Source organism: Filobasidium floriforme, assembly GCF_021052385.1.
Source record: "Filobasidium floriforme strain CBS 6241 chromosome Unknown HD553scaffold_14, whole genome shotgun sequence".
Lineage (NCBI taxonomy): Eukaryota > Fungi > Basidiomycota > Tremellomycetes > Filobasidiales > Filobasidiaceae > Filobasidium > Filobasidium floriforme.
This window is the reverse complement of record NW_025763635.1, coordinates 467890-491684: the sequence shown is the minus strand read 5'-3', so window position 1 is coordinate 491684 and position 23795 is coordinate 467890. Positions and strand designations below refer to the sequence as shown.

The 23795-nt window shown below is 52.5% G+C and overlaps 9 protein-coding genes across 9 annotated transcripts; 5 read left to right on the top strand and 4 right to left on the bottom strand.

Moving 5' to 3' along the window:
- Window positions 1-1082: 1082 nt before the first annotated feature.
- HD553DRAFT_357403 (uncharacterized protein) lies at window positions 1083-2937 on the top strand (the record flags this gene model as incomplete). Its single annotated transcript, XM_046183873.1, has 2 exons — window positions 1083-1581; window positions 2438-2937. The coding sequence occupies 2 exons, from the start codon at window positions 1083-1085 to the stop codon at window positions 2935-2937; spliced, it is 999 nt and encodes a 332-aa protein (XP_046035742.1).
- A 175-nt stretch (window positions 2938-3112) lies between these two features.
- On the top strand, window positions 3113-5452 carry HD553DRAFT_313376 (uncharacterized protein). Its single transcript, XM_046180225.1, has 8 exons — window positions 3113-3365; window positions 3434-3442; window positions 3578-3640; window positions 3718-3816; window positions 3892-4022; window positions 4115-4717; window positions 4806-5105; window positions 5194-5452. Exons 1-8 carry the CDS (start codon window positions 3352-3354, stop codon window positions 5196-5198), a joined length of 1224 nt encoding a protein of 407 aa, XP_046035741.1. The 5' UTR covers window positions 3113-3351; the 3' UTR covers window positions 5199-5452.
- Window positions 5453-6319: 867 nt separating this feature from the next.
- On the top strand, window positions 6320-9223 carry HD553DRAFT_55802 (fungal-specific transcription factor domain-containing protein). Its single transcript, XM_046184316.1, has 7 exons — window positions 6320-6451; window positions 6537-7684; window positions 7743-7899; window positions 7963-8135; window positions 8200-8686; window positions 8808-8974; window positions 9038-9223. Exons 2-7 carry the CDS (start codon window positions 6589-6591, stop codon window positions 9097-9099), a joined length of 2142 nt encoding a protein of 713 aa, XP_046035740.1. The 5' UTR covers window positions 6320-6451; window positions 6537-6588; the 3' UTR covers window positions 9100-9223.
- Window positions 9224-10063: 840 nt separating this feature from the next.
- Window positions 10064-11854, top strand: HD553DRAFT_357394 (uncharacterized protein; the record flags this gene model as incomplete). The annotated part of the gene is made up of 3 exons (XM_046183872.1): window positions 10064-10264; window positions 10354-10476; window positions 10649-11854. The coding sequence occupies 3 exons, from the start codon at window positions 10064-10066 to the stop codon at window positions 11588-11590; spliced, it is 1266 nt and encodes a 421-aa protein (XP_046035739.1). The 3' UTR covers window positions 11591-11854.
- On the bottom strand, window positions 11712-14729 carry HD553DRAFT_55683 (uncharacterized protein). The gene is made up of 11 exons (XM_046184315.1): window positions 14125-14729; window positions 13873-13994; window positions 13672-13721; window positions 13340-13435; window positions 13174-13245; window positions 12946-13041; window positions 12782-12871; window positions 12553-12696; window positions 12298-12474; window positions 12018-12227; window positions 11712-11955 (listed from the first exon to the last, which is right to left on the bottom strand). Exons 1-11 carry the CDS (start codon window positions 14679-14681, stop codon window positions 11833-11835), a joined length of 1737 nt encoding a protein of 578 aa, XP_046035738.1. The 5' UTR covers window positions 14682-14729; the 3' UTR covers window positions 11712-11832.
- A 376-nt stretch (window positions 14730-15105) lies between these two features.
- Window positions 15106-16717, top strand: HD553DRAFT_329114 (uncharacterized protein; the record flags this gene model as incomplete). The annotated part of the gene is made up of 6 exons (XM_046181903.1): window positions 15106-15284; window positions 15401-15755; window positions 15845-16003; window positions 16094-16273; window positions 16363-16533; window positions 16649-16717. 6 exons carry the CDS (start codon window positions 15106-15108, stop codon window positions 16715-16717), a joined length of 1113 nt encoding a protein of 370 aa, XP_046035737.1.
- A 1803-nt stretch (window positions 16718-18520) lies between these two features.
- HD553DRAFT_55626 (uncharacterized protein) lies at window positions 18521-20041 on the bottom strand. The gene is made up of 2 exons (XM_046184314.1): window positions 19862-20041; window positions 18521-19778 (listed from the first exon to the last, which is right to left on the bottom strand). The coding sequence occupies exons 1-2, from the start codon at window positions 19915-19917 to the stop codon at window positions 18731-18733; spliced, it is 1104 nt and encodes a 367-aa protein (XP_046035736.1). The 5' UTR covers window positions 19918-20041; the 3' UTR covers window positions 18521-18730.
- Window positions 20042-20416: 375 nt separating this feature from the next.
- Window positions 20417-21948, bottom strand: HD553DRAFT_313353 (phosphoribosyltransferase-like protein). Its single transcript, XM_046180224.1, has 6 exons — window positions 21757-21948; window positions 21656-21679; window positions 21341-21583; window positions 21204-21262; window positions 20964-21072; window positions 20417-20867 (listed from the first exon to the last, which is right to left on the bottom strand). The coding sequence occupies exons 1-6, from the start codon at window positions 21814-21816 to the stop codon at window positions 20814-20816; spliced, it is 549 nt and encodes a 182-aa protein (XP_046035735.1). The 5' UTR covers window positions 21817-21948; the 3' UTR covers window positions 20417-20813.
- Window positions 21949-23682, bottom strand: HD553DRAFT_313352 (uncharacterized protein). The gene is made up of 2 exons (XM_046180223.1): window positions 23408-23682; window positions 21949-23247 (listed from the first exon to the last, which is right to left on the bottom strand). Exons 1-2 carry the CDS (start codon window positions 23571-23573, stop codon window positions 22136-22138), a joined length of 1278 nt encoding a protein of 425 aa, XP_046035734.1. The 5' UTR covers window positions 23574-23682; the 3' UTR covers window positions 21949-22135.
- Between the last annotated feature and the right edge of the window lie 113 nt (window positions 23683-23795).

Genomic DNA, 23795 nt, shown 5'->3' with positions numbered 1-23795 from the left:
TTGCTATCGCTGCTTGAAGGAGTGTAAGGGCACGATCTTCTTCCATTGTGATTGCGAATAGTGTTATTGGATGTAGTGAATGATGCAATAGGCTTCTGAAGGGAGTACAGTGTACAAGTTGTCGACTTCTAGGGAACTTAGGGGTAACAGGGATAAAGGCTACAGACCGTACAAGGGTAGATTATCTTTATTTTTGATGTTCTCAGTATCAAAAGCTACTTAGTTTTCCCCAGTTTTTACCTCCAATGGCTCTTTATTCTCCGTGCTTCGGTCGAAGTTGTTATTGTGTCGCGCGCGCGAGCGATTTTGATTATTCTTCAGAAATCGACCGTTGCTACAAACGGCCCGGTATAGACGGGATTTGTCATCGCTGAAGATATGTCTCGTACCTTGAAATATGTCCGGTAGCAAGAAACGCCTGGGCTCTGTAGATTTGATCCATGTATTCTGTATCCCACCATGCAAAGATCACGAACTGCAGGATCAGTCGCTGCGAAAGACCGCTAATATATATGGCCGCAAGTGACTTTCGGCTACCCAGACCCTAGAATTTGGTGACGTACCGTATACCTCACGGTTTCGGACGTTCATTTGGCGGGGGCGTCTAGCACCCTCGTGGCTGTTCTGACCAGACACAGCCCATAAGGGACATGCTCTAATTCGACGTCCTCACATTGGCCATGCGACACCAAGGGAGGCTATGTACCACTTTAGACTTCTCTGCGATAGATTCACCTCTTCGGGCTGCCATCGCTACGCTATGTTATGGTGTCACGGAAGCACGATAGCACATGCTTTGTCCACCGTCATCAGGCCTGTCTCTTGTCTACCTGTCCCGGGTGAGATCCACCCGGCTGAACGGGGAAGCATACAAAGGAAGCACGCTTGACATGATTCTTAACCAACCTTGGCGTATCGATGGCTGCGAAGCCCTCCGGGAAAGAGAAGGAAGGTCGACGCGGTTGATTCGAATACAAAGATAGCCTTACTGCGATCCTTCCCTTCGAATCCCTGCACCTCCCCCTCCCGTATAGCAACAGCCACATATCTTACGATTAGACTCATCTACCATACAACATAACATGTCTTCCCCTTCGACAATGGCGAACATTCCTGAGGCTATTCAGCGTAGGCTAGACAAGATTGAGCCGAAGTGCATCGCATACCGCAAAACCTTTGCGGAGCATGTCGAACGGTATGGAGATTGGAACAGCTATGTGGAGGCTCTAGATGGTCACGATAAGAAATTGGCAAGCGCAATCAAGAAGGTAGCCGGGTCTCTCTCGGAAGACTACCGCGGGACTCCCACTGGGCTAGACTCATTCATCCGTGACATGGAGCTCAATACCTTGTATCACGTTGGTAGGGACTTGGATCGCCGAGCCGGAAAGGACAGCGACAAAGCCTTCCAGATGAGTAGAGCAATAGCTGAATACCATCTCAACGAGTCGTTAGAAGCGGAGAAGCAAGCTACCTCGACGCACCTAAATAGGGAAGCGCTGAACGAGCCGGGTGCACTACTGCCTGATAAAGGCGACGCTATATCCGTCGACTCCCAGCGGGCCGGTTTCGAAGGTGCCGGTGCGCCAGGTCCACTCACTGAGGGATTCAGTCTCAGGTCTCCCCCCTCAGCTTCGACTGGAATCTCAGGCGTTCTCACTTGGATTCCCAGCATTTTTACGGGAAGCAAATAGCTGATGTGCCCAGGACTGTATGGAGACGGTTGATCATCACATGTCTCTCGCGATTGTATTTATATCTAGTTGTATTCCGCTGCGATGGCCATTGAAGATATTCGAACGCTTGAGGTAGCTGATGAATGCTGCTTGTGAATACACTGTCCACAGCGATAGTTCCAAAAGCTTGAGCGACCTCCTCGGGCAGGTGAACACTTCTACACGATCCGTCATGCGTGATTTACTGAACTTCAGTTCTTTACCGTCGACCAGTGGCAGCCCCAGGTACTTTCATCGGCATAACTGACTTTGTTGTGGTCTGACTGGATGCCCCAATGTCATTATCGGATCGTTTCATGCATCACTTCGTTCCGGTATACCCCGAATCTAAAATCTCTAGATTGCTCATTGATCGAGATCTTCCCGGTATCGGGGACTTGATATTGTACCGACCATGTAGCAAATAATAGAACAATAGCGAGCTGGCTTACTTTCAATATACTGTATCAGTCACGAATCCCTTGTCTAGACCATGAGCGCGGTTCTCGGTGCCGCGCCATCTGCTCAACGACCAAAGGAAGATATAAAGGTCCTTTGAAGGACGGTCCGTTCCGCCCTACCACTCGCAGCGAGATTGGCCCCAAAGGAGGCTTCCTTTCCCGAACGAAAGATGGGGCTTTGGTTTGGTAAACTACGAGCGTAGTCGTATAAGGCAAGCGAACCCTCGCTAGTGTCTTCTTAGCAGTGCTTGATGCCAACAGCTTCTCAGACCTATCACTCCATCTGCCCCATCTCGCCTCCAAAATCTCGCATCATGTCCAATTCAGCCTACCATTTGACCGCGGCCAAGCCAGACTTGCATGACAAGGTCGTCGCCCTTGGAGAACAGAACCTTTCCAACTTTATCTTCGGCTACCTCCCGGACACCCGCGATGCTAACGGCATGCGGGTCAAATACAAAGTCTGGATCGCACTAAAGGCGTTCAGCAGGACCATTCTCGACATTACCAGTCTCGGACTGCCGGGGTGCATGTTCATTCGAGGGGAATGGGATGGCGCACTTGTGGCGTGGCACGTTTGGGTCAGACAGCGATATGAAACGGCCGAGGCTGAACTGCTTGGGCAGAGGATGGAAGCGGTCACGAAGACCCTCTTCGAAGTCATCGATCTGAATGGTAACCAAGAACAGGTCACAGTATCGGAGGCGAGATTCGAGAATGAGCGACGATGCTACACGGACGAACACTGGTCGCGGCCATGAGAGCGAGATGAAACACAAGCCCCGGTGGTTGGCGTGATTGTAATTACGCATTTGCAATCTGTTATGCACCGCGGATGATCATTCCCCGCGTTCGTTGTGTGTCTCTTTTGTCGCGTTTGCCCGGAAATCTGGAAAGTTCCACCGAGCGAGCGAGAGCAAATTCAGAGACAGAGAGCGGCGAGATTGCTAACCCACAATAATGTCAAACGATATCGTTAATCCTCTTCCTCTTCCCATCGCTTCGTCATCTCTTTGCCTTCCTCATCACCTTCACTTATAGAGTTGTATCCTATTACTACCGTCTATCCCACCGCTGCAAACCACGAACCGGTCTCAACCGCACGGAACACATTCTTCTCGATCGAATCAGGCCGAATCAAAAGGGACATTTACAGAAGTAGAATCTAGAACAAAATGGTCAAGGAAACGTAAGTATTCACGAGCTGCTAAAGACCATATATGGATAAGGTACTGATCATCGATTCGCTTGTTACAGTGGACTTTAGTATGTCTCGCAGCGAATCACGCCGAATTGAAGAAGACTACTTGCTCATACCGCATACCTATCCTTCCACCTCCTTTCTTCCCTCTTTGCTCGACCTATCATCAAATCCTTGTTGTGCTGGTGATCAAAACACAGCGACACTCTCGGGCTTAAACCCACCGCTTCAGCTGCGGAGATCAAGAAGGCTTTTCGACTCGGGTGAGCTCATTACTGTCCTACCCTTTGATCCCACTTCTTGGACATCTAACGAACCCAACTATATCAACCTCGAATAGAGCCTTGAAGGAGCACCCGGACAAGGGAGGTGACAAGGAAAAGTACCAGGCTTTGCAACATGCTTACGAGGTTTTGGCGGACGATGACAAGCGACAGCTGTAAGTCTTGCCTATCCACCTTGACTCACAATCCCTGTGCTCCATCTGACATCGGTCTAAATTCACATGTTTCAGGTACGACCAGTACGGTGCTGCCGGTCTGGAAGGTGGTGCCGGTGGAATGGGAGGGATGGACCAGTCGGATCTGTTCTCCCAATTCTTCGGGGGTGGCGGTGGATTCTTCGGTGGTGGTGGACCTGGTGGTCGTGAGTTGGGCGTTTACACAAGGTCTCAGCAGAGTCTTTGGCTGGATTTGTCGTGCTGATGGTATGGCTCGGTTGCTCACAACGCTCGGCAGGACGACCACAAGGACCTCGACGGGGCAAAGACTTGGTTCACAGGATCGGGGTCAGCCTCGAAGATCTCTACAAGGGAAAGATTCAAAAGCTCGCCCTTTCCAAATCGACCATCTGCAAGACCTGCGACGGACTCGGTGGAAAGAAGGGTGCCGTCAAGGAGTGTGGCGGGTGTAAGGGACAGGGTGTCAAGGTCCACCTGCGTCAACTCGGACCGATGGTCCAGCAGATTCAACAACCCTGTGGCGAATGTGACGGAACCGGAGAGATTGTGGACCCCAAGAACAAGTGTAGGACGTGTAACGCCAAGAAGACGACGCAGGAGCGCAAGATCCTCGAGGTCCACATCGACAAGGGTATGAAGAGTGGACACCAGATCAAGTTCCCCGGCGAGAGCGATCAGGCACCGGGAGTCGAGCCTGGTGATGTCGTCTTTGTCGTCGAGGAGAAGGAACACCCGCGGTTCAAGAGGAACGGGGACGACTTGATCGTCGAGGCCGAGATCGACCTGTTGACGGCTTTGGCTGGAGGAGAGTTCCATATCGAGCATCTGGACGACAGGATCTTGAGGGTCCAGATCAACCCGGGCGAGAGCGTCAAGCCTGGTGAGTACGGCCTGCAGGTGTCGCATGGATCTCCGCAAGACGATGCATCGGGGTGCTAACCATGCTCGAACCTGTTTTCAAACCATAGGCGACATCAAGGTCATCCCTCAACAGGGTATGCCCTCCCACCGTCATCACGACCACGGCAACCTCTACGTCAAGCTCTCTATCAAGTTCCCGGAATCGCTCACCCCGGAACAGATGAGCGGGCTCGAAAAGTCGCTGCCGCCCAGAAGGAAGCTGAACAAGATCCCTAGCAAGGTCTTCCAGGAGGAGGTCCACTTGGAGGAGCCTTCGGAGCGGGAGAAGCAGGGTGCCGCGAACGCCGAGGGCATGGATGACGAGGATGAGGATGAGCGGGGTGGACCGGGCGTTCAGTGTGCTCAACGTAAGTAACGCTTGCGACGTGGCTGTACAAGACGGTTTAAGACGACCTGGCTAATTGATTTGCTGCGCATCTGCCTTTGTTTTCACAGAATAAACGCCTCTTCTCTGATCATTGTTATACGAGCCCACCTTTTTACGAATCTCCCATGTTCCAATATATTTTGCATAGACGTTTCCAGCTTTCACTAGTGGCCGAGCAAAGTCTGCATCCACAAAGTAAACAGATGTCCGTTTTTTAAACAGCGTGAAAGTCATTTAAAAAAACGACCATCCCAATTCCGTGAACGTGACAGACGACTAAAAGCCACAGAAACATTAGTACTGGGCTGTCTGATCGAAATGAACCCGAGTGCACTAGCGAGCTAGAGCAGCTTCTCCATCAGCGTTCATTAGACGTTCTTTGTGCGGCTATCGATCATTGGCCTATCCGTCAGGGAGATTACACTTCTAGATCACATGCGATGCCATCCAATATCTGCAGGGGCCAACCTGAACCTAGCAATCTCATAGGATTGTTTAAACTTGCACAACTTGTAGCTGGCTGTCATCGTGGCATGCGATATGAGAAGATGTAGTTGTTTCTCCGGAACTTCGGATACCCCGCACTGAAATGGGAGTCACGAGGTCGCGCACCGGTTTGCCAAGGGGAATATACTCCCGACACCCTCGATCCCGGTTAGGTCGCCGTCAGGATCAGGACGGTGGCCCAGCTTATGTCGACCTTGATACCGACTGTCTGTTCGTACACATGAGGGGTGAGGTCTCAGCTACGGTCCGGATGAGTATCCCACGTCACTAGGTAGATCGAGCAACATGGACGGTCAGGCCAAACAGGAAAAGCCGACGAGTACGGCGACTTCCACGTCAGGGTCGAACAACGCTGGGGAGAACAGCACCGGAAAGGATGGAAGGGGGAACAAGCACGCTGGATCAGAGAACAAGAAGGGTTCAGATGGAGGAAAGATCAAGAGGGTGAGTTCACTTGCATTTGTGGTTATCAGTGGGTGTGTGAACGGTGATCCTGCTGGGTATAGTCGGGTCCCGGTCACCCGCCGACGTTGCGCCGAGGTTCGATCTACGGGTTTCATAGATGCAAATTCTGACACTTGTTCGACTTTATTCTTCGACGTTGCCACCATTCAGATAGCTGCCTGTGACGTCTGCCGGTTACGCAAGTGAGTTCCATGGTGGTCGCTAGATCAGGTCGGCTTCTGACATCTTCGGACTTCTATTCTTCAGGGTCAAATGCGTCAAGGAGGAAGGAGAGACGCGATGTCAAGGATGTATCGATCTCAACAGGGAGTGTACGCAGACTTATTCGCACAAAAGACCTGGACCCCCCAATCCGCGAGTCTAGTCTGCCTTCCTCGGACTTGTGCTTATGAGCTGCTGCTGACGAGGTTTGTGGTCTGCTCGTCGACAAACTGAACAGATATGCAAGACCTTCGTACAATAACAACGACGGGCGGTATAACCCATATCCGATGCCTGCTGGAAACCACCCCCATGCTCGACCTCCGTACCCGGATCGCTCTCCACACGGTCCAGGGGGCAGCAACAACAGTAACCTCCCGTATTTGCCATACGACCCGAACTATACAGACGCCCTGAACGGGAACATCCCTCTTCCCCCGCTGGGTGGCGGATACCAGTTCGACGTCCATCAACAACAGAATCAACAGAATCAACCCAATATAACAGGTCATACGTTCAATCAGACGTCTGATCCGAATATCCCTTTCGCTCCACACCAACCGCATCATTCCCCGACTGCATCGATATCTCCCTTCTCTTCAACGCACCAGAACCAGAACATCCAGTTGAACCCCAACCTGTCAAATGCGAACAACCGCCCGCCGAGCCATCACGCGCCTCCCTCCATGGGAAGTGGCAACAACCAGAACCAAAATCAGAACCCGACGCCAGGTCAAGCTGGGTCAAACTACTTGACCGGCTACAGCGCCGAAGACAACTGGTTCATGCCTTGGATCTGTTCAACTCCCGGAGCAGATGGCCAGCCTCCGATGGATACCAACATGAACGTTCCTGTAGCATCGGGAAGCGGGGGTGGCGGCAGCGGTTATCCATTAACGGGACCCGGAACAGGGTCGACGCATTCGAGTTCAGTCGTCCTTCCCGATATACCCGGACGGGGGTGGGGCGAGATGGGTCAGACCTTGGAGGACGAGATCCTCGATCCTCGATTGGGGGGATCGAGGCGTACGGGGACATATCAGACATCACGCATGAGGAGCCGTCCAAATTCCCCACCCAACCTGGGAGGCGGTGCCGGGAGCGGTTTCGAGCATTCCACTGGTGTCGGAGGGGGCTACGCTCAGATGGTCAAACGAGGATCTGCAACGACGAGTCTCGGGGGGACCGTGGGCGAGACTCCGATTTACCAAGCAGCACAGGTGGAGGATATCACGCGATGGTCAACGGCGTTAACATTTTTGAACCTCTACCACGAACACCTATACCCCTTACTCCCGATCATACATTGGCCGACATACTCTCAAGATTTGGTCTCACGTCGGGATCGGCATGACGAAACTTTCCGGATATTCTTGATGAGCCTGAGTCAGTAATGTCGTCTACATGATACAACGTTGTGAAACTGAATTTGAGTCTCTCACAGTCGCCTATGCGATCCTACAACTACCGCGGTCGGTCATGCCGGACTTCCTGACACAAGAGGAGCTCGTCAAACTGCATCGAAGATTACATCATACATCACGGGCGATGCAAAAGCGTGAATACGAACCGTTAGATCTATTGCATATCAGTACTCTCTAGTGAGCACGACTGTCATCTGGCGAGCGAAAATCGAAGCGCTAATATTTTCCTTCGGATTTCAGTCTTGATCACATCTACCTTGGATCGACGGGCAAGGACAACTACGCAAACGTCGTATTGGCCGAAGCGATGCGACTAGCAATCACCCTCGGGTTGCATGACGAGAACGTTGCAGTACAACAAAACTTAGATGCCATCGAGAAGGAGACGAGAAGACGAGTCTTCTGGGTGTTGTGTAAGTCTCGTCGGATCGTTCGACTAGATCCATTATCGAGCTTATTGTTAAATCCCGCTTGCAGACGGATCTGATCGTACGATCGCCGCCTTAATATCATGTCCGATGCTCCTGCACGACGAGGATATCTTCGTATCCGACATCCTGCAGGTCGACGACAACCTCATCACGACGGCAGGGGCTTTTCAGCAACCTCCGGGAAAGACTCCTTTGCTTTGCGGCTTCATTCACGTCACCCGGATATTCCGCCTGTTGTCACAAGTCCTCCGCTTGGTCCGATCACGTGCACACGGACAGCCTACACCAGAGGGGCATGTCGATACGAGCCCAGATCCTCGGGAATTGATCAAGTCGTTGCAGAACTTGCTGGACGACCTTCCACCGCCGCTGAGGCTGAATGCGGAGACCGTGGACCCGAGGGATGTGGCCAACAACTATGCGTTCGACACTTGCAAAGCCAACATCCTTGTCACGCAGGTCCTGGTCAGATTCGCTATCTACCAGTATGCCACCTTGCGTGCCCAAGGACGACCCGATCAGTGTCTTGACGAGTGAGTTGAATTCCTTTGAGGATCGGCAGCTCGGCGTTCGGGTGGATCTCTGTTCGACCTTCTTTCGGGTGGATCTTTCACGATCGTGTCGTGCTGACGCTATCGATTTCCAATCTCTCAGGTTGACCGAAGACGTGCTCAAACGGCTGCATCAGATGTCAAGCGAATCGCTGGCTGCGAACGGGGAATCAATCCGACACAAAGTCCTGTTCATCGCCTCGAGCCTCTTGAACAAGTATCCTGCTCAGGACAGTGCTGGACACGAACATGTCGCGGATTTCTTGCAAGGTCAGTTTGTTCAGCATATGGCATGATCCAGATATCGTGCTGAATGGGCTTTCCCATCTTCAGTCTACAACAAGATTCTCACAAACCAGACCAAGAGTCAACTTGACGAAACAGAGCCAGAATGAGAGACGAAATGACGGCGTAAACTATCCAAGAATCCCGTGTAAAGTCCTAGATATCGAGGATATCGGGACTAACTCCGGAAGCAACTAAATTGCACAGGCAATTTAGTTGTGAACGGCTTGAACCGCGATCATCACCCCATTATTATCGGCAATCGGCTGAACGGTCATCGATAAACTGAACCACGATCTAGACCTCTAGCCTCTAGAAACGAATGAAATCTTAGTCTGTATCAAAGGAGGGTCGGCTATGGGTACCTCTTACAAGATCGTCGCTTCGGGTCGGCGATCCTCGGTTGTATCACCTCGTACATTTTCAAGCACGGATAGGAGAGGATTGAATATGCTCGATACCCATGCCAGCGTAAAGGTGCATTCATTTGGCTACTCAAACACACTCGAACCTATTCGACGACCGAGTGAGACATCCGTCGTTGTCTGGTGTCAGGTACAAGCGGAAAGAAGAGATCGTCATATCGTCGATCTCGCAACAAAGGTCGATTTCGGACAATAAAACCTCGTCGGAAATAGTGAAAGCGACCATGTTTCGACTCGAACAACCTCTCTTCTCGAGCCTTCAACTTGAGATAGGGACAAGCTCGCTTCACAACGATACTCAAAAGGGAACAAGACGTAATACCACTTCAGCTCTTCGTGCTAGCACAGCAAGATGAAGGATATATGGACCGGGGATGAAGGACCTCCCCCCCCTCTCGACGTCACTCGCCAGGACGATGAGCTTCTCAGTCCGCCCTGTACAGCCTATACTGCAAGCTCGTCATTCATTAGAAGACATTCTGAACACAGCCTGCCAATACGCCAGGTCACGCCGTTGTCACGAGATCAAGGTACGTACTCCTTTGTCCATCCTGGCACGTCGTCGTCCAAGCCTCTCAGTCTTATCTTTGCCCTCCTCTTCCTGACAGGTATATAGAGTTCGAGTCCCACCGTCCCACCTTCCGGGAACATGACGAGATTGTGGCCTGCAAAGAATAGGGGAAGGACCAGCAAGAAGACCACCAGTAAGATCGAGGAGATGAGCTACGTTCCTACGATTGAATCCTTACAGACCGGGACCGGAACAGAGACGAATCGGAAGGTTAGCACAAGCCGAGCGGCTTTTCTGCCGAACCTCTACGAGGTCCTTGCCAACCCGGAATACCACGACGTGAGTCGTGTCACCCTCGTTCTCTAACCATCCATGTTCTAAGTTACGTGGCTGACCGGTCTTGAGCTGGCTATCGTTCAATCTCGTAGATCATCCATTGGGATGAGACCGGCGAGATCGTGGTCGTACAGGACGCCCTAAGGCTGTCCACAGAGCTATGTCCTGTTGTCTGGCAACAGAAGGACGTCTATAGCTGGTCTCGACAGATGAACGTAAGTATCTCAGGCTATCGTCAACTGCTCCCTCTCTCTTCGCAACTTCTCTGTGGCCTCCGCACTCTCCCGGCTCGTCGCATGTCCGCCTCTCTCCTCGCATCAATCCGTTCTCGTCATCGCGAAACTCGACCGCTAACGTGAACCAACCTGTGCTTCGTCGTCGTCGTAGATCTGGAGGTGGAAACGGATCGAAAGCTACGAGAAGGGAGAACGGGGTTCCCTTGGGACTAAATCATCGAGGTGGAAGCACGACACCCTAGATCGATGGTCAAGGCCCGAGGACCTCGCTCAGGTCTCCCGGAAGGTCCCTCCCAGGGCTGGTACCGGTTCCATCAAGAAACGGCCAACGAAGTCCGCCCGTCACGTTGAAGGCGATACAAGTCAGCCTTCTTGTTCACCAGTCTTTCCGGACTACCTCGAACTTGACACCGAAGGTTCTTTCGTGCCGTCTTCACCAATCTCACCAGCCTACTCTGTCGTCTCGCCCGTTGTCTGCGTCGAATCCATTCCCGGCACTCCGCAATTTACTCCCTCGACGACCGCTGCAACCACACCGACGGCAACACCAACGGCTTCGCGAGCCTGCACCCCCTTTCTCTCTCCCGCTGCGACACCTTCTCCGGCGCAGGTGTTCAGATCAACACCTCTCCCACAAGTTTCCGGTTTGCAAGGGCAGTACTTCTTCCGAGGGTCCCCCGTCATGACGTCCACGCAACCACCTCACCTGTCCTGGAGTTCTATACAACAACCTCACTCCTGGACATCATCAAGAGGTACTTCTTCGTATTCACCATATCCGCAGACGCCACGGATGTCCATGGCAACTCCACGTAGTACGGTCGGACCTTCCCATTTGCGACAGTCCTATGTGCAGCAACACCAGCAGCAGGACATATTCGGTTCCTATGGGCAGCATTACCGACAACACGATCAGCCGCAAGAACGTCATCAGCCGGTGGTACTCGATGTCGACCTTCGTCAACTTGGTCTGGCCGATGGAGTCACCCAAGCCCAAGTCGAAGGGCTCGCGGCAACTGCAGCGGAGGTCAAGGTAGAGGACAGACCGTTTGACGGATTCGAGATGATATGGGGCGAAGGGAATCTATTCTAGGGTTATTCTTTCGGATGGTAGTTTTGGATGCTTACGATCAACTAGTTGTATTTAGGGTTAAGGATCCTCTTCACTGTATCACCGCCGGCTGCCACCACTGTACCTGTACTCTCAATTATGCGAACCGACCGATCAAATGACATGTACGATTTGAGCAATCGCGATTACTACAACGGACAAAGCGAGGACATAACATCGTAAAGAGATCGTAAAAAAGGGACATATATGAGCGTGATCGATACTCAGAAGCCGACGTCGTTCCAGTTGCTTCCCACTCCCTTCAACACTCCGGGCATCTTGACGCTCGAAGATACGTCGGGCAGGCCGCTCATCATTCCGGCCGAGGGATCGTCACGCTTGATCACCTGTCGCGAGAGATCTGATGTCAGTCACCTCGACCTGGAAACGGGTACCGATCGAAGCTTACCTTGCTCAACCACTCGTCATTCAGCCCCATCTCCCTGTCCCTGTGCGTGACGACCGCCTCAACGGCCTTGCTCTGTCTGATCTTTGCGTTCAGGTCCTCCAACGTCGATCTAGATCGGTAATTTTCCGGGTTCTCGAGGAAGGTAACGAAAGGACGAGGAGCAATGAGCGGATCGGCGGTGATCTCAGCGAAGAGTTTGCCTCTCGAGACCTGTCGTAGCGGAAAAGAACCCTTGTCAGTATCGCAGTCTCATTTCCGACCTCGATCGAGGGCAACTAACCAGGACTGTCAGGAATTGCGCGACCTCTTCCACCCGGATCTTGCCCAAGCCGTCTTTGGCATAGATCCTTGCAGCCAAGTCCTCAAGGAACATCTTCGAGTACACCTTGGTCAGGTCGACAATCTGCCATTCGATGAACGCCAGTTGGACATCGTTCAATAGGTTGGCATTATGGTCCTACAAACGATTGAAAGCGAATTATTGACGATCAGATTTGGGTGGGCGTAAAAGCGCGAGACGTCGCTCGGGACGCACCTTCTCGAAATCGTTCACGTTGGCTGTCCACACCACGCCGGGATTTCGCTCTTCGAACCCTGCGGCGAGCTTATCGTAGTTCTTGCCTTGCTCCCTGATCGCCTTGGTCATCGCCGAGGAAATATATTTGGGGTAGCTGAAGGCCTGCGGACGATGGAGGAAGGAGGAATTGATCGTCAGCACCGTTCCGTCAGCTGTACGAGATAACAGAGGATGAGATGAAACGTACCTTGCCCTCGACGATCAGATTGACAAGGACGAGCTTTGTATGCGCTTCCATCTGTAACGGCGAAATGTTCTCCGCAGGCGCTGTGACAGCCTGCATTTGTCCAGATGACATAGAGAATAAGTCAGACCGCAATTTCGATACGACTGAGACAACTCCAAGCCTACCAGCTCCAACAATTCCCTAGCCTGCTCCCACCTCTTCCCACGAATCTCGATCAACCCTCCGAAAAGATGGTATTCGATGAAATTGATCGGTCGAATCTTGAACTGCAGGTGAACATATAAGAGTATTAAAGGTCGCATCAAATCGTCAGTTGCAGTTCCAGCTTGCTGTCTTGTTGATACGACGCGAAGAGGTGGTCCGAAACCGGAAATTGTGCTAAAGAGACTTACGAAAGTGACATCATCGATAAGCACGTCCAAAACTGGTCGGGCTTCTTGTTCCCTCCTCTGGCTGTAACACAACTAAGCAGTCCCACCCAGACCATGACAAGCGGTGTCAGTCACAGTTCATCTCCCCCGGCAACTGCACACTCAACCAAGACGGACGCGGACCTACCTCGATGAATCCGGAATGCACGCTGGACAAGCTCGTAGGCGATCGAGGCCCGACGACGTTGATGGCGTGTCGGGCGATATTGAACGTCCGGTCGGGCTGAATATTCAAGACGACGTCGAGTGGGGAGTCGAATCGCGAGTTGTGGTCGGAGACGCCAATCGTGGCGGTCGAGGTTGAGGATGACAGTATGCCAGGAAGATGCGTCGAAGTATAGTCAAGTGCGGCGAGCAGCAGATAAATAAGACCGGGCAGAAGCAGCAAACACAGTCAGAACCTCTCTTGCCCCCATTGCCCAGATTCCATGCTCATCCATGATCGAATCGTCTACTCACACATCGATGGATATGTCCCAACTCTCCCAGATACCTCACGATCAACCCAACTACCGAGTCCGCACAAACACAACGTCTCCGTCAGCTTCAATATCATAAGGACAGGGAGTACTTTCCCATCTAGCGGTCGATTTGTCGCTCGACATCCCGGCTTGACCGAAAAGAAGGTAAAAAGAAATCCAAAGGACACGCAGCACTCACGAGCCTCGTCACACAACCCCAGATCCCGATTAGGCGCCGTCCCGCAGATCCGTTCTAGGACGTCAAACAGCTGCGCAGGATGTGTTTGAGGATGGAGTGGGCGGGTTTGGAGGTGACGAGCGCTGTTGTAACATTCCGTACGAAGATCGAAGGCGAGAAGGTTAGCGATAGGTTCATCTCGACTTCATATCGACAGAGCTAGAGCTCGACTTTGCGAGCATGAGAAACCGGAAGAGGACAAGCGGGACTCACAGAATCCACAACAACAACCCCCATCGACCCCCCAACTCCCCATCCATCCTTCCGATTTCCCGCTGGACGATCTGGAGTTCGAGATCCGAACAATGAAAGTCCCTCGGTGCTGCTTGAGCGGGTTGTGGTTGTTGATTCTGGGTCGATTGAGGGTTCTGGTTTTGATTCTGGTAAGGTTGAGGATTCTGAGGGTAGTGTTGGTTTTGGCCGGGATAGGCGTTTTGCGGGGAATTGAACGAGCCGGGGTTCTGGTTGCCAGAATTGCTAGTATTCGTATTCGATGCATTCCCCTGAGATGGTCCTTGCCCTTGTTGTTGTTGACCTTGTCCCTGATTCGAAGACCCGCCAGCCTGACCCTGATTCTCCTGCGCATACACATCCAACGGCAAGATCCGATCCAGTAGACCCTTCGTCCATCTCGAAAACTTGTCCGGGTGATTGGTCTCGGTATAAGGCGGTCCGGAGAGGAAATGCACCAGGTCGGAGAGCGTTTGCGGTTTTTGGTTGGATGCGAGGGCGGGAAGAGGAGGATGGAGAGCGGGATGAGTCGTGCTCATGGTAGGCAGGTTTTTGGGTGATGGTTCTGTCGATGATCGACAAAGACTTGGCGATTACATGTAACGACATTCTCTCAAGGCTCGAGGATGTCGATCGAGATGTCTACTACAGCTTCGTCATCTCTCGCTCAACCTCTCCCACCCAACAATTTCATATTTGCCACGTCATTTGCCATCGAAGTCTATTATCAGAAAAGTCATTTGCTTCCGTGCTTCGAAGAACCCGCTTCCGGCAATCTCCCGATTTGCATCCGACGCTCGCTGGGTAACTGATCGACCACCAGCTCATCGTCTCTCGACCTCTTTCAGATTCAATACGACCTGTGCAAATCTTCGAACCTCACCTCTTGTCGTCGATATCATCAACATCGACAAGCTCGTCATCATGGCCAATCCTATACTCCAAACGCTCGGCCGTTTCGGGATGGCGCTCCAGCCCCAAACCCCGTCGCTCGACTATACAGGCCTCGAGTACAGGTGGAAGAACTTTGTCTTTCGACCCGCCGAGTTCCAGAAAGAGGCCGTCTTTGCGGGCATGTTGGGGTTGTTGATGCTCGTCTACTTCTTGGGCAAGAAGTGGAACGAGCAGAAGGCTAGGGCTTGGTGAGTTTCGAGTTCTGGGCTTTTCCTCAGAGACGTTGCTTTTGCTCTCGGTCGCGCGATTCGGACCGTATCCTACCGTACCATCTCTCGCTAACCATCTTTTCCTCTGCGTGCAGGTGGTCAACTTTCGACCCTCTCTACTCTTCTCAGTTCCGAGCGATGTCGCCTCTCCCCAATCAACCCCTGGTGACCAACTCGCCCTCGACCCACCTCCACTACCTGACCGGCCGACGCAACCTCCTCTCCCTCCACACGGTTCTCAACCTTCTCCCTCGTCACAACGCCGTACAGTACATTCAGGACCTCGTCTGGGGAGTCGTTGATCCGGTCAACGAACTGGGAGACGAGTTGGTCCTCGACTACACGCTCGGGGAGAACGGCAAGGGTCAGCTCGGAGAGGGTGTGGGCGTTTGGGGAGTCGTGAGGAAGAGTGGAGTTTTGACCAAGATCAGGAAAGAGAGGTGGGACGTCGTAAGTACCTCGTTTCCGAGTCTTGTTTTCATGTCATCTGTCTTTACTGACAATCTTCCGTGTTCGCCCTCGTCCTCGCACCCCGGTAGACCTTCTGCAAGACGGTCGAGAACCCCCAGATTCCCCCTACCCACATGCTCTTGACCGAATCCGCCGATTCGACCGACTACCTCCTCAACGCGCCCAATGTTGGTTTGTTGGACGTCTTGAAGAACGAGAGGACTGGGGGTTTGTTGAAGAGCTTGATCGTCAGTCGACTCCTTGACTTCGGTGTTACCGTTAGATCTCCAACCATGCTGACTTCCCACCGCCCCATATTTCATGATACCTGTTTGTAGATCACCGACCAACCCACCACCCGCCCGACCCGCGGCCCCCTTCCCGAATCCGCCCGATCGAGACACTTGATCATCACCCTCAGGTTGCCCCCGAGCGGACGGTACGAGGACACGATGCCCTGGGTTCAGGTCGGGTTGAACTTGTGTGACTTGTTGGGCAAGGTGGCTATGAAGCCCGAGGTATGTCGGGGTCGATTTCATTAAGTCCGCGCTGAATGAACAAGACCGCTGACCTCCCTCCGACTGTCTTGTCATCGGCTCTTCGCTAGACCACCCGCAAGCTTCGAAAGACGCGTCAGGAAGTCTCTGACGAACTCGCCCGGTCGTACGCCGCTGAGCAAAAGGAAGAGAATGGCGACCCCGAGGAGGAGAAGAAGGCGGCCAAGAGGAAGGAGGAGGCCAAGAGGCGGGCTGCGATGAGCGATGTGGAGAGGAAGAAGGTTAGTCTTTTGGTTCTGCGGACGATTGACGATTAGCTGGCAGCTGGTCGAGGGATCTGAAAGGCGGTCGAGAGTTGCGAGCTGATATCCGGGGTTTTTTTTTTTGGCGTGTCAGCTCGAACTCAAGGAGCAGAAGAAGCAACAACGGAAAGCCCAGATCAAGCAGCTCAAGGGAGGAAAGTAGATTGCATACGGCGTGTAGTTGCATTTGCAGTAGAGTCAAAGACGAAGAGCGACAGTGCATCGGACAGGGAGGTAGGGGGGTTCGAAGTAGGTACAGACGGAAAAAGGATGAACTAAAACAGAACAAGAAGGAGCATTTGCGAGAGTTTGGGGTTTGGAGGAATCATATGGCATTTCAATTCGCATGGGATATCGAACGTTGATGATCGTGTCTCGAAGCACGCTGTCTGCGGAAGGGCTGTGGAAAGTCTCTTACTTTGACATGCCACCATGTTTGAAGGTGACGGCCACAGCCAAGGATTTGGTCAGGTGAGATCAAGATGGTTGCGGTCGAAATCAAACGCTCGGATGTAGACCAAAGGCTAAGTCGAGGACATCAATGACAAGGTCTCCGATGTGTGCGATATAGAAGCTCGATGTTCTTTATGCATCTAATCGTTCATAGTAAGGCAGCTACACACGACGATACACAAAAGACAGGAAGGTACAGGTTTGAATGTCAATCCGTTGGTTTCTCCGAAATCCTCAGTGTTCCATAGGAACCCCCAGCCGTGATGGCCGGTTTAGGCAAGGATATGAAATAACGGAAGCCCAGTTTAGACTCATCAACGTCCCTTCCCCGACACCCCAGCCCCTCTTCCCTTCCCCACCACAATCCCCCCATGTTTGCCCCGACCACGAGAAGCAGCGAAAGACCGAACCCAAGCCCATTCTCCATCAACCTTGCGGGAGAAGAACGAGCAAGCGTCACAGCCCCAGCCGACGACCCGGTGCCGAGAAGAGGAAAGAGCGAAAGAAGAGAGGAGAAGCCGAAGAGCCGAGTACGCGAGACGAAGTAGACGAGGGGGTCTGATCGAGGGAGAGGCCGTATGAAAGCTCGTAACCCGTCGACAGGAATTATACGTCAATCGATTTTCTTGAAGTCCGTGATGGATCCAGGAGAGGGACGCTTCCAATCTGTCGAAAGTGCGAAGCGGTCATCAGAGACGCCCACTTCGCTCGGGCCCATGAGAAGAAGAAAGAGGGGATAGGTGCGGGAGGTAGGGGTTGTATGAGTTTAGGGATTCGAGCTCTATATACTCGCTCGAGGTTGCGAGGCTGAGCCCGGCAAAAGTTTACGCGTCGCCAGAAATCACCCTTGATCACGTGAAAGCAGTGGAGTGGCAAAGATCGCATTGACATCGAGACGATTCTAGTAACAGCAGAACAGATTCTGCGCTCTCGAATATCGTTATCGGCACCGAATGGACTATCAGACAGACCCGGGAGGCCTCGTTATGGTCGGAAGATGAGCATAACCATCTAGGATACAGAATCGCTTACTTAGAGACATTTTCATGGCCTTACATGCTGCACGATGCTGTATGCCGGTATTGGGCAAACACATACACCCCCTGACATGACGATATCTTGATGGTGGCGGAGACTCGATTGACGAGTGAAGTAGATACAAAGTGGCGATTATTTGGCATGAGGCGGACGGTCCCCTGCAGGTGACCGACCTCACCGTCTGTACACGTGGGGATCGTGCTGATGATACGAAGTACCGTTCTGATCGTAAAATATCGTAAAGTCCAAAGAATCCATATAGCATTTTGTGGAAGAGTATCCATCACAATGTCGAAAGAGTAAATATCGTAATGCTGGAAGAGAATATGTCGTGCTGTCGAGAGAGTGCTGAATTGTCTTAGTTATGGTTGTCATCTGTATTTGCAGCGGCGCCAGGATGATAGGTGAACCCGGCTGAATTCGTAGTCGTTGGGTCATAGTGGTAAAGTAGTTGTAGCGTGGATTCCGTAAGATATCCCAGTGAAGCCTGGGTAGTAGGGGAGTGGCAGAGTCGTGTGCAGAATATCCGTATGCTAGGGTAAGGTGTAAAATGTATTTATCCAGATTCATGCTGCGCGGTCTTTTGGGCAGCACGAGGCACGTCTGCCAAAGCGCGATCGCACGAAGTGTTCTTATGATCTGCTTTGCGGGTCCGGGATCACACGCCTGGGCCAGACGAAGGTGGTCACCCGCTGTTCGAATGAAGCACTTTTGCGATCTGCTCCGGTGTCATCGGCACGAATGATCTGGCCGGCGAGCGAGTTTCGCGTTTGGCTGTTTCAAACTTTTGCAGACTGGTGCTTAGCTCACACCACCATTCGAGCATTGATTGCGTATAGTCCTCGAGCCCTTCCTCGGGCGACGGCCCCGCAATGACTCGGCAGTCCGGTGGAAGGAGCAGTTGGATCAGTCGAGCTACCGGAAGAGCTGGTTGTTTGTTGAAGACGAGAGCTCTCAGATGTTCAAAGGTCGACGCGATAGTGAAACACCTCATTTGAGGTATAAAAGGTAAATCCGCAACGATCCTGCTTTCCAACATCGCCAGGTCGATTTTCCTTAAATAGAACGCGCAAGTCAGAGTGACTTTCTGGAAGCGACTGAGGCAACGCAAGTAGACCGCGAGGTCACCCAGAGTATCGATAGAGATCGTCTCGATATGCTTTCCCTTCGCGAATATACGATCCAAGGTCTCTTCGTTGGAGAGCATCGCCGCCGATCCTTCGAGACGGCATGCCAGTAGGCGGAGTTCTGGACAGACATCGAGGAGAGCATCTAGTTCTCTCAAGGAGAATGCGTCGTGCGTGGCAGGAGGTGTCAGGATTGTCAAGGAGCGGAGCTGTCCGAGCGGCTCAGTAAGGGCAATTTCCTTTGATACGCCTTGGGTTTCGACTATGAGGGCCTTGAGCGAAAACTGGAGCGACGGGATGCTGTCACGACTCGCAAGTCTGATCGAGTCTAGCGAACGCCAGCAGATCGTTCCAGCTTCAGAAGCATGATGCCATTTCCAACTTGAATTTGTCGTGAGAGGATAGGGACGCTGAACGAGGATTAGATTGCCGTTGAACTCAAAAGACTCGACAACGGTGTTGAGCTCCTCTGAATCCCAGGTCTTGATCATTCTCAAGTTGGGAAATTGATTGAGACACCGATCCAAAAACTGAGGCTCGGTAACGGATCCGTACCCGCTGAAGGCTTGACGGAGGACTTCGACATCCTCGCGTAGAATTTTGACACTTCGGCAGATGGCCACGAAGCGATCCTGGAGAGAATGAGCTCAGATGCAAATAAGCAGTTCGGAAGGTAACCTCGAGCTCACCAGATTGGCTCCTGATTCGAGGTGACCCAGTAGCTCACCAAACCAGCTTTCTTCATAACGGATTCTCGCGATTATCCAGAACCGACTTTTGCACAGCAGCATTCCGTTGATCATGTCTCCCAGACCCTTCATGTCATCCAGATCCTTCACATAGCCATGTTGATCGACATGACGGTATATTATCTCCAAATCCTTCATATAACCTTGTTGATAGACATGGCGGTAGATCACTTCCACCAGGAGATCGTTTGCCCATACAGCTTTGCTCGCAGCGGACGGCTCGAATCGCCAGATCGATTCGTAGGATGTTGTACTATCGGATGACGGCGGCGCGCTCAAGCGGTCGCTCGAGCCATGATGAGAGAGCAGAGAAGCATCCATGGCTCGTCCGACTGATGTTGACTGGTATACTGATACCGATCCAGATTATCTGGTAAATCAGCGATGGTCCCGATGATCGTGTACCGCAGGTCGATGCTGCATGCTTCACGCCGATTGCCCTTGGTGGAGGCTTCCCCGCCTGAAAATCACGTGACCTGACATATCGATAGCTGACTCCTCGTTATCCATCTGCACCTGTACATCATTGAGTATCGCTCCTACAGACGTGATCAGTGCGATCCGATCAAGCTGATTTGTACGTCAAAGTGAAGGATGCTCTTGATCCTCGAGTGTGACCCGGGTTGGCCCTTATTCAAGTCATTCCATATACATACAAGCCATGTAGCTGTTTTCACTGTCGAGCTCAGGAAATCACAGTTCTTCTCCATTGACTCGGCAGCTTTCGCGAGGGGAGATGCCAGGGCGAGCAGTACTGTAGGTCGTCACTCGGACGTCCTGTTCGGACTGTGCATGCTCTATAATCATTTCGTCATCCGGGAATCCTGTACAAGTACACTTCCTAGACCATACTGGCAACCTCGAAAAGCGCAAGAAGTTGGCAAGGTTCCGTTTAATCCTCTCCCTCGACGATCCAGTACGAAGGTGCGTCCAACTGCTTGTCTCCCTGCATGACATCACACAAACGCCAGGCAAAGTCAGATTCACAAGATTGACCCGAATTGACAGCAGAAAAGATGCGATGTAAGAATTTGCAGCTCACGTTCAAGAATCCGAGCCCGACGATGAAGAGGTACTCCAAAGTCTTTCCTCCGCATTTGGAGATGAGCTCTCCGGCGGCGGCGGCAGATCCACCGGTTGCGATCAGGTCGCTGTGAGGTGGCGAGGAAAGCAAAGTAAAGGGAAACATAATCAGCTTCAATACGAGTCATGGGAAGATCACGAGGCTTCAAGCATCTAAAAAGGGTGTATGAAAGGGGTACGGCTCAGAGTGCAGACTCACTCGACAACAACAACGGTCTGACCCGGCTTGATGGCATCGGCTTGGATCTCGAACTCATCCTAAGGTACCATATAGAGCAATCCGTCAGCTCTTCTTCGTGACGCTATATAGAGAGGGGACTCCGCGGCTTTACTCACAACACCATACTCCTTCTCGTAGCTGGCCACATGGCACTGTCCCGGCAGCTTGCCCCTCTTCCTGACGGGCACAAAGGCGGCACCCAATCTGGCGGCGATCAGAGGTCCGAGGAGAAATCCACGAGCGTCGAGACCGACGATGACGTCGACCTTGTTTCCGTTCTGGGGCAAGGTCTTGGTGAAGAGGTGGTTCATAAAATGGGTCATGAGGGCTTCGGTCGCGATGGGGTCCCGGAGGATGGGCTACGGAACGCGAACAATCGATTGAGCACATTCAACTTGAACAGCGAGTGAAAGACAGCGTTTGAAACTTACGAAGATGTCCAGGAAGGTGATTCCCTGAGCGATAACAGTAACACAGTCCCACCACAATCAGCCGAGCGTTTTACCAATTCTCCCCAAGCTCGCCGGCTCACCTCCTTGGGGAACCCAGGGTAGACACCCAGCTTGCTCTTGATGTAATCAACGTCAGACATTGTAATTGGTAGCGATCACGGATGTGCGTTCTCAAGCTGTTGCTCGGTTGATATGGTTGACTTTGGCCTTTCGAAGATACGAATTGTCAATCCTTGACGTCGACGACGTCCCTCGAAATTATGAATTCGCGGAAGCAAAAGTGGCGAAGAATACTTCCGAAAAGTACTTCCGTTAGGTGAGCGAGAACGTCGATGAACCATTCACTCGTAGCGTACTCTCTTCGAGACCATACGTGTACATGCATACCCAAGCCATCAACTCGCTGGACCACAAATACATTATTACATGACATACTACAGAGACACGCCATCTCAGCATCTAAAAGTCCGTCCTGTTCGTCCACTCGCCAAGACCCCCCTGAGTTTCACCCTGAGGTACGCTCGAGGCGCCGGTATCCATCGACCCCCCGATCGTGCTCCCAAACACGTCCCCTTCCCCTCCGAACGCCTCGTCCATATCAAACCCGTCTTCTCCTTCTTCCTCCGTTGCGCTACCTTCGACCTCCATCCCGAGAGGAGGAGAAGTACCGCGAGCGGAGAAGTCGGCGGTGGACACGTGAGGGCTGAAGAACCCTGAAGTGAATGGGGCCGCCATCGGACCAGCATCCGCCGGGTTGAGCGAAGATGGAGCTCCGAAAGCGAAACTTCTCGCCGGAAGGGATTTCGTAGGTCGCAATCCTCTCGACTTGGCAGACCTCATGAACGCCGGAGTTCCGAAATCAGACTCGTTGGCAACAGCGTGTGAGTGAGAATGAGACTGGGGCTGAGAAGGCTCGTCGGTGTCCGTACCGCTGGCCATCCCATCGTCCGATTGGTTCCCATCCACGCCTGACCCAAACATGTTCTCCCCGCTGGCCGACCTAGCGTGTCTCCCACCCGCTCGCTTCGTACCCCGACTGAACCCAAACTCGTCGACCTTGCCTGCCCGGGCCTCGTCACTGTCCTCGTGCATCCCACTTGCGTCAACATCCTCTTGACCGGGTACAAAGACCTCGGCCATCCCCCTCAACTCTCCCCTGACCTTGGGTTTCAATCGTCGGACCAGATTTTCCAACTTCTCCTGCTCCGACGTCCAATGTGCTTTGGCTGAGGCCAGGGTCTGGTTGGACGTCTGGAACCCGTAGTTTTGAGACCGGGAGAAAGTAGGGTTGGGGGAAGATTGGTATCGAGGGAAATCCCTCTCCCTATTCAGATGAGCGGGAAAGTACCCGTTCCCCGCTCCAGCTTCGACGGTCGGCGCAGTGATAGAGTCCGAGGAACTCGCGCTCGAACCTCCTAGAGCGTTGGCGTGGGTTGGTTTGAGGAAATCAGGCTCCTGGAAATCGAGGTCCTGCGTAGGGTTGCCAGAGATGGAGATGGGGATAGGCTGAGCGTTGAATTGGAGTTGTGATTGAGAAAAGGTTGGGGCGGTCTGGTAGCCGGTGGTCACGTCTGTTCGGAGTGAAGGAAGGATCGGTCAAGGTCAGTTTCTGATTGCATGGAACGCGTTCTACAAATGTGCAGTTCGATTCTCTCTTCTTCGCTAGCCCGCCTGTTGTACGACCGCCCTCACATCACGCCAAAACACTCTCAAAAGCACTCTCGCACTCACTCTGCCTGACCCTGGCCCCAACCCCAAACACCTTCCACGTCGTATCATCCTCGATCCCGTACCTCTCCCCGGCCTGTTCAGACGACGTCCTGGTAAACACGCGTGATTCCGACGAGGTGGCTGGTCGGAAGCGGTTTCGTTTGGGCGAGGGTTGTTGGGTGGTCATAACGGATGGATGAGCTGAATCGGTAGCGACCAGCGAGCTGGCAAGAAGTATCAATGTTGTCGCTTGACCTGTACCCTATGGTTGTAACCCTGATAATAATAATGGGTCGTGGTTGAATTGTGTTTGTTTACCTTGGCTTCGAGATTAGGATTGGGACCCCACGCTAAGCTTATAGGCTTCGGCGCGCGACCAAGCTTGTGACGCGTGAGAAAGCAAACTCGC

Excerpts from the sequence above, each read along its gene's own strand:
- HD553DRAFT_55683 (XM_046184315.1), bottom strand. The coding sequence starts at position 14,681 with ATGAGCACGACTCATCCCGCTCTCCATCCTCCTCTTCCCGCCCTCGCA. Across the intron at positions 13,042-13,173 it reads TTATCGATGATGTCACTTTC|ATTCGACCGATCAATTTCAT; the intron begins GTAAGTCTCTTT and ends CTGCAGTTCAAG. Across the intron at positions 12,872-12,945 it reads CTAGGGAATTGTTGGAGCTG|GCTGTCACAGCGCCTGCGGA; the intron begins GTAGGCTTGGAG and ends GGACAAATGCAG.
- HD553DRAFT_313352 (XM_046180223.1), bottom strand. The coding sequence starts at position 23,573 with ATGACCACCCAACAACCCTCGCCCAAACGAAACCGCTTCCGACCAGCC. Across the intron at positions 23,248-23,407 it reads TGGGGCCAGGGTCAGGCAGA|ACGTGACCACCGGCTACCAG; the intron begins GTGAGTGCGAGA and ends CACTCCGAACAG.
- HD553DRAFT_313353 (XM_046180224.1), bottom strand. The coding sequence starts at position 21,816 with ATGTCTGACGTTGATTACATCAAGAGCAAGCTGGGTGTCTACCCTGGG. Across the intron at positions 21,263-21,340 it reads ACGAGAAGGAGTATGGTGTT|GATGAGTTCGAGATCCAAGC; the intron begins GTGAGTAAAGCC and ends ATGGTACCTTAG. Across the intron at positions 21,073-21,203 it reads CAGACCGTTGTTGTTGTCGA|CGACCTGATCGCAACCGGTG; the intron begins GTGAGTCTGCAC and ends GCCACCTCACAG.
- HD553DRAFT_313376 (XM_046180225.1), top strand. Across the intron at positions 3,817-3,891 it reads GACGATGACAAGCGACAGCT|GTACGACCAGTACGGTGCTG; the intron begins GTAAGTCTTGCC and ends CACATGTTTCAG. Across the intron at positions 4,023-4,114 it reads TGGTGGTGGACCTGGTGGTC|GACGACCACAAGGACCTCGA; the intron begins GTGAGTTGGGCG and ends AACGCTCGGCAG.
- HD553DRAFT_55626 (XM_046184314.1), bottom strand. The coding sequence starts at position 19,917 with ATGAAGAAAGCTGGTTTGGTGAGCTACTGGGTCACCTCGAATCAGGAG. Across the intron at positions 19,779-19,861 it reads TCGAATCAGGAGCCAATCTG|TGTCAAAATTCTACGCGAGG; the intron begins GTGAGCTCGAGG and ends CATCTGCCGAAG.
- HD553DRAFT_55802 (XM_046184316.1), top strand. The coding sequence starts at position 6,589 with ATGCCTGCTGGAAACCACCCCCATGCTCGACCTCCGTACCCGGATCGC. Across the intron at positions 7,685-7,742 it reads GATATTCTTGATGAGCCTGA|TCGCCTATGCGATCCTACAA; the intron begins GTCAGTAATGTC and ends AGTCTCTCACAG. Across the intron at positions 7,900-7,962 it reads TTGCATATCAGTACTCTCTA|TCTTGATCACATCTACCTTG; the intron begins GTGAGCACGACT and ends TTCGGATTTCAG.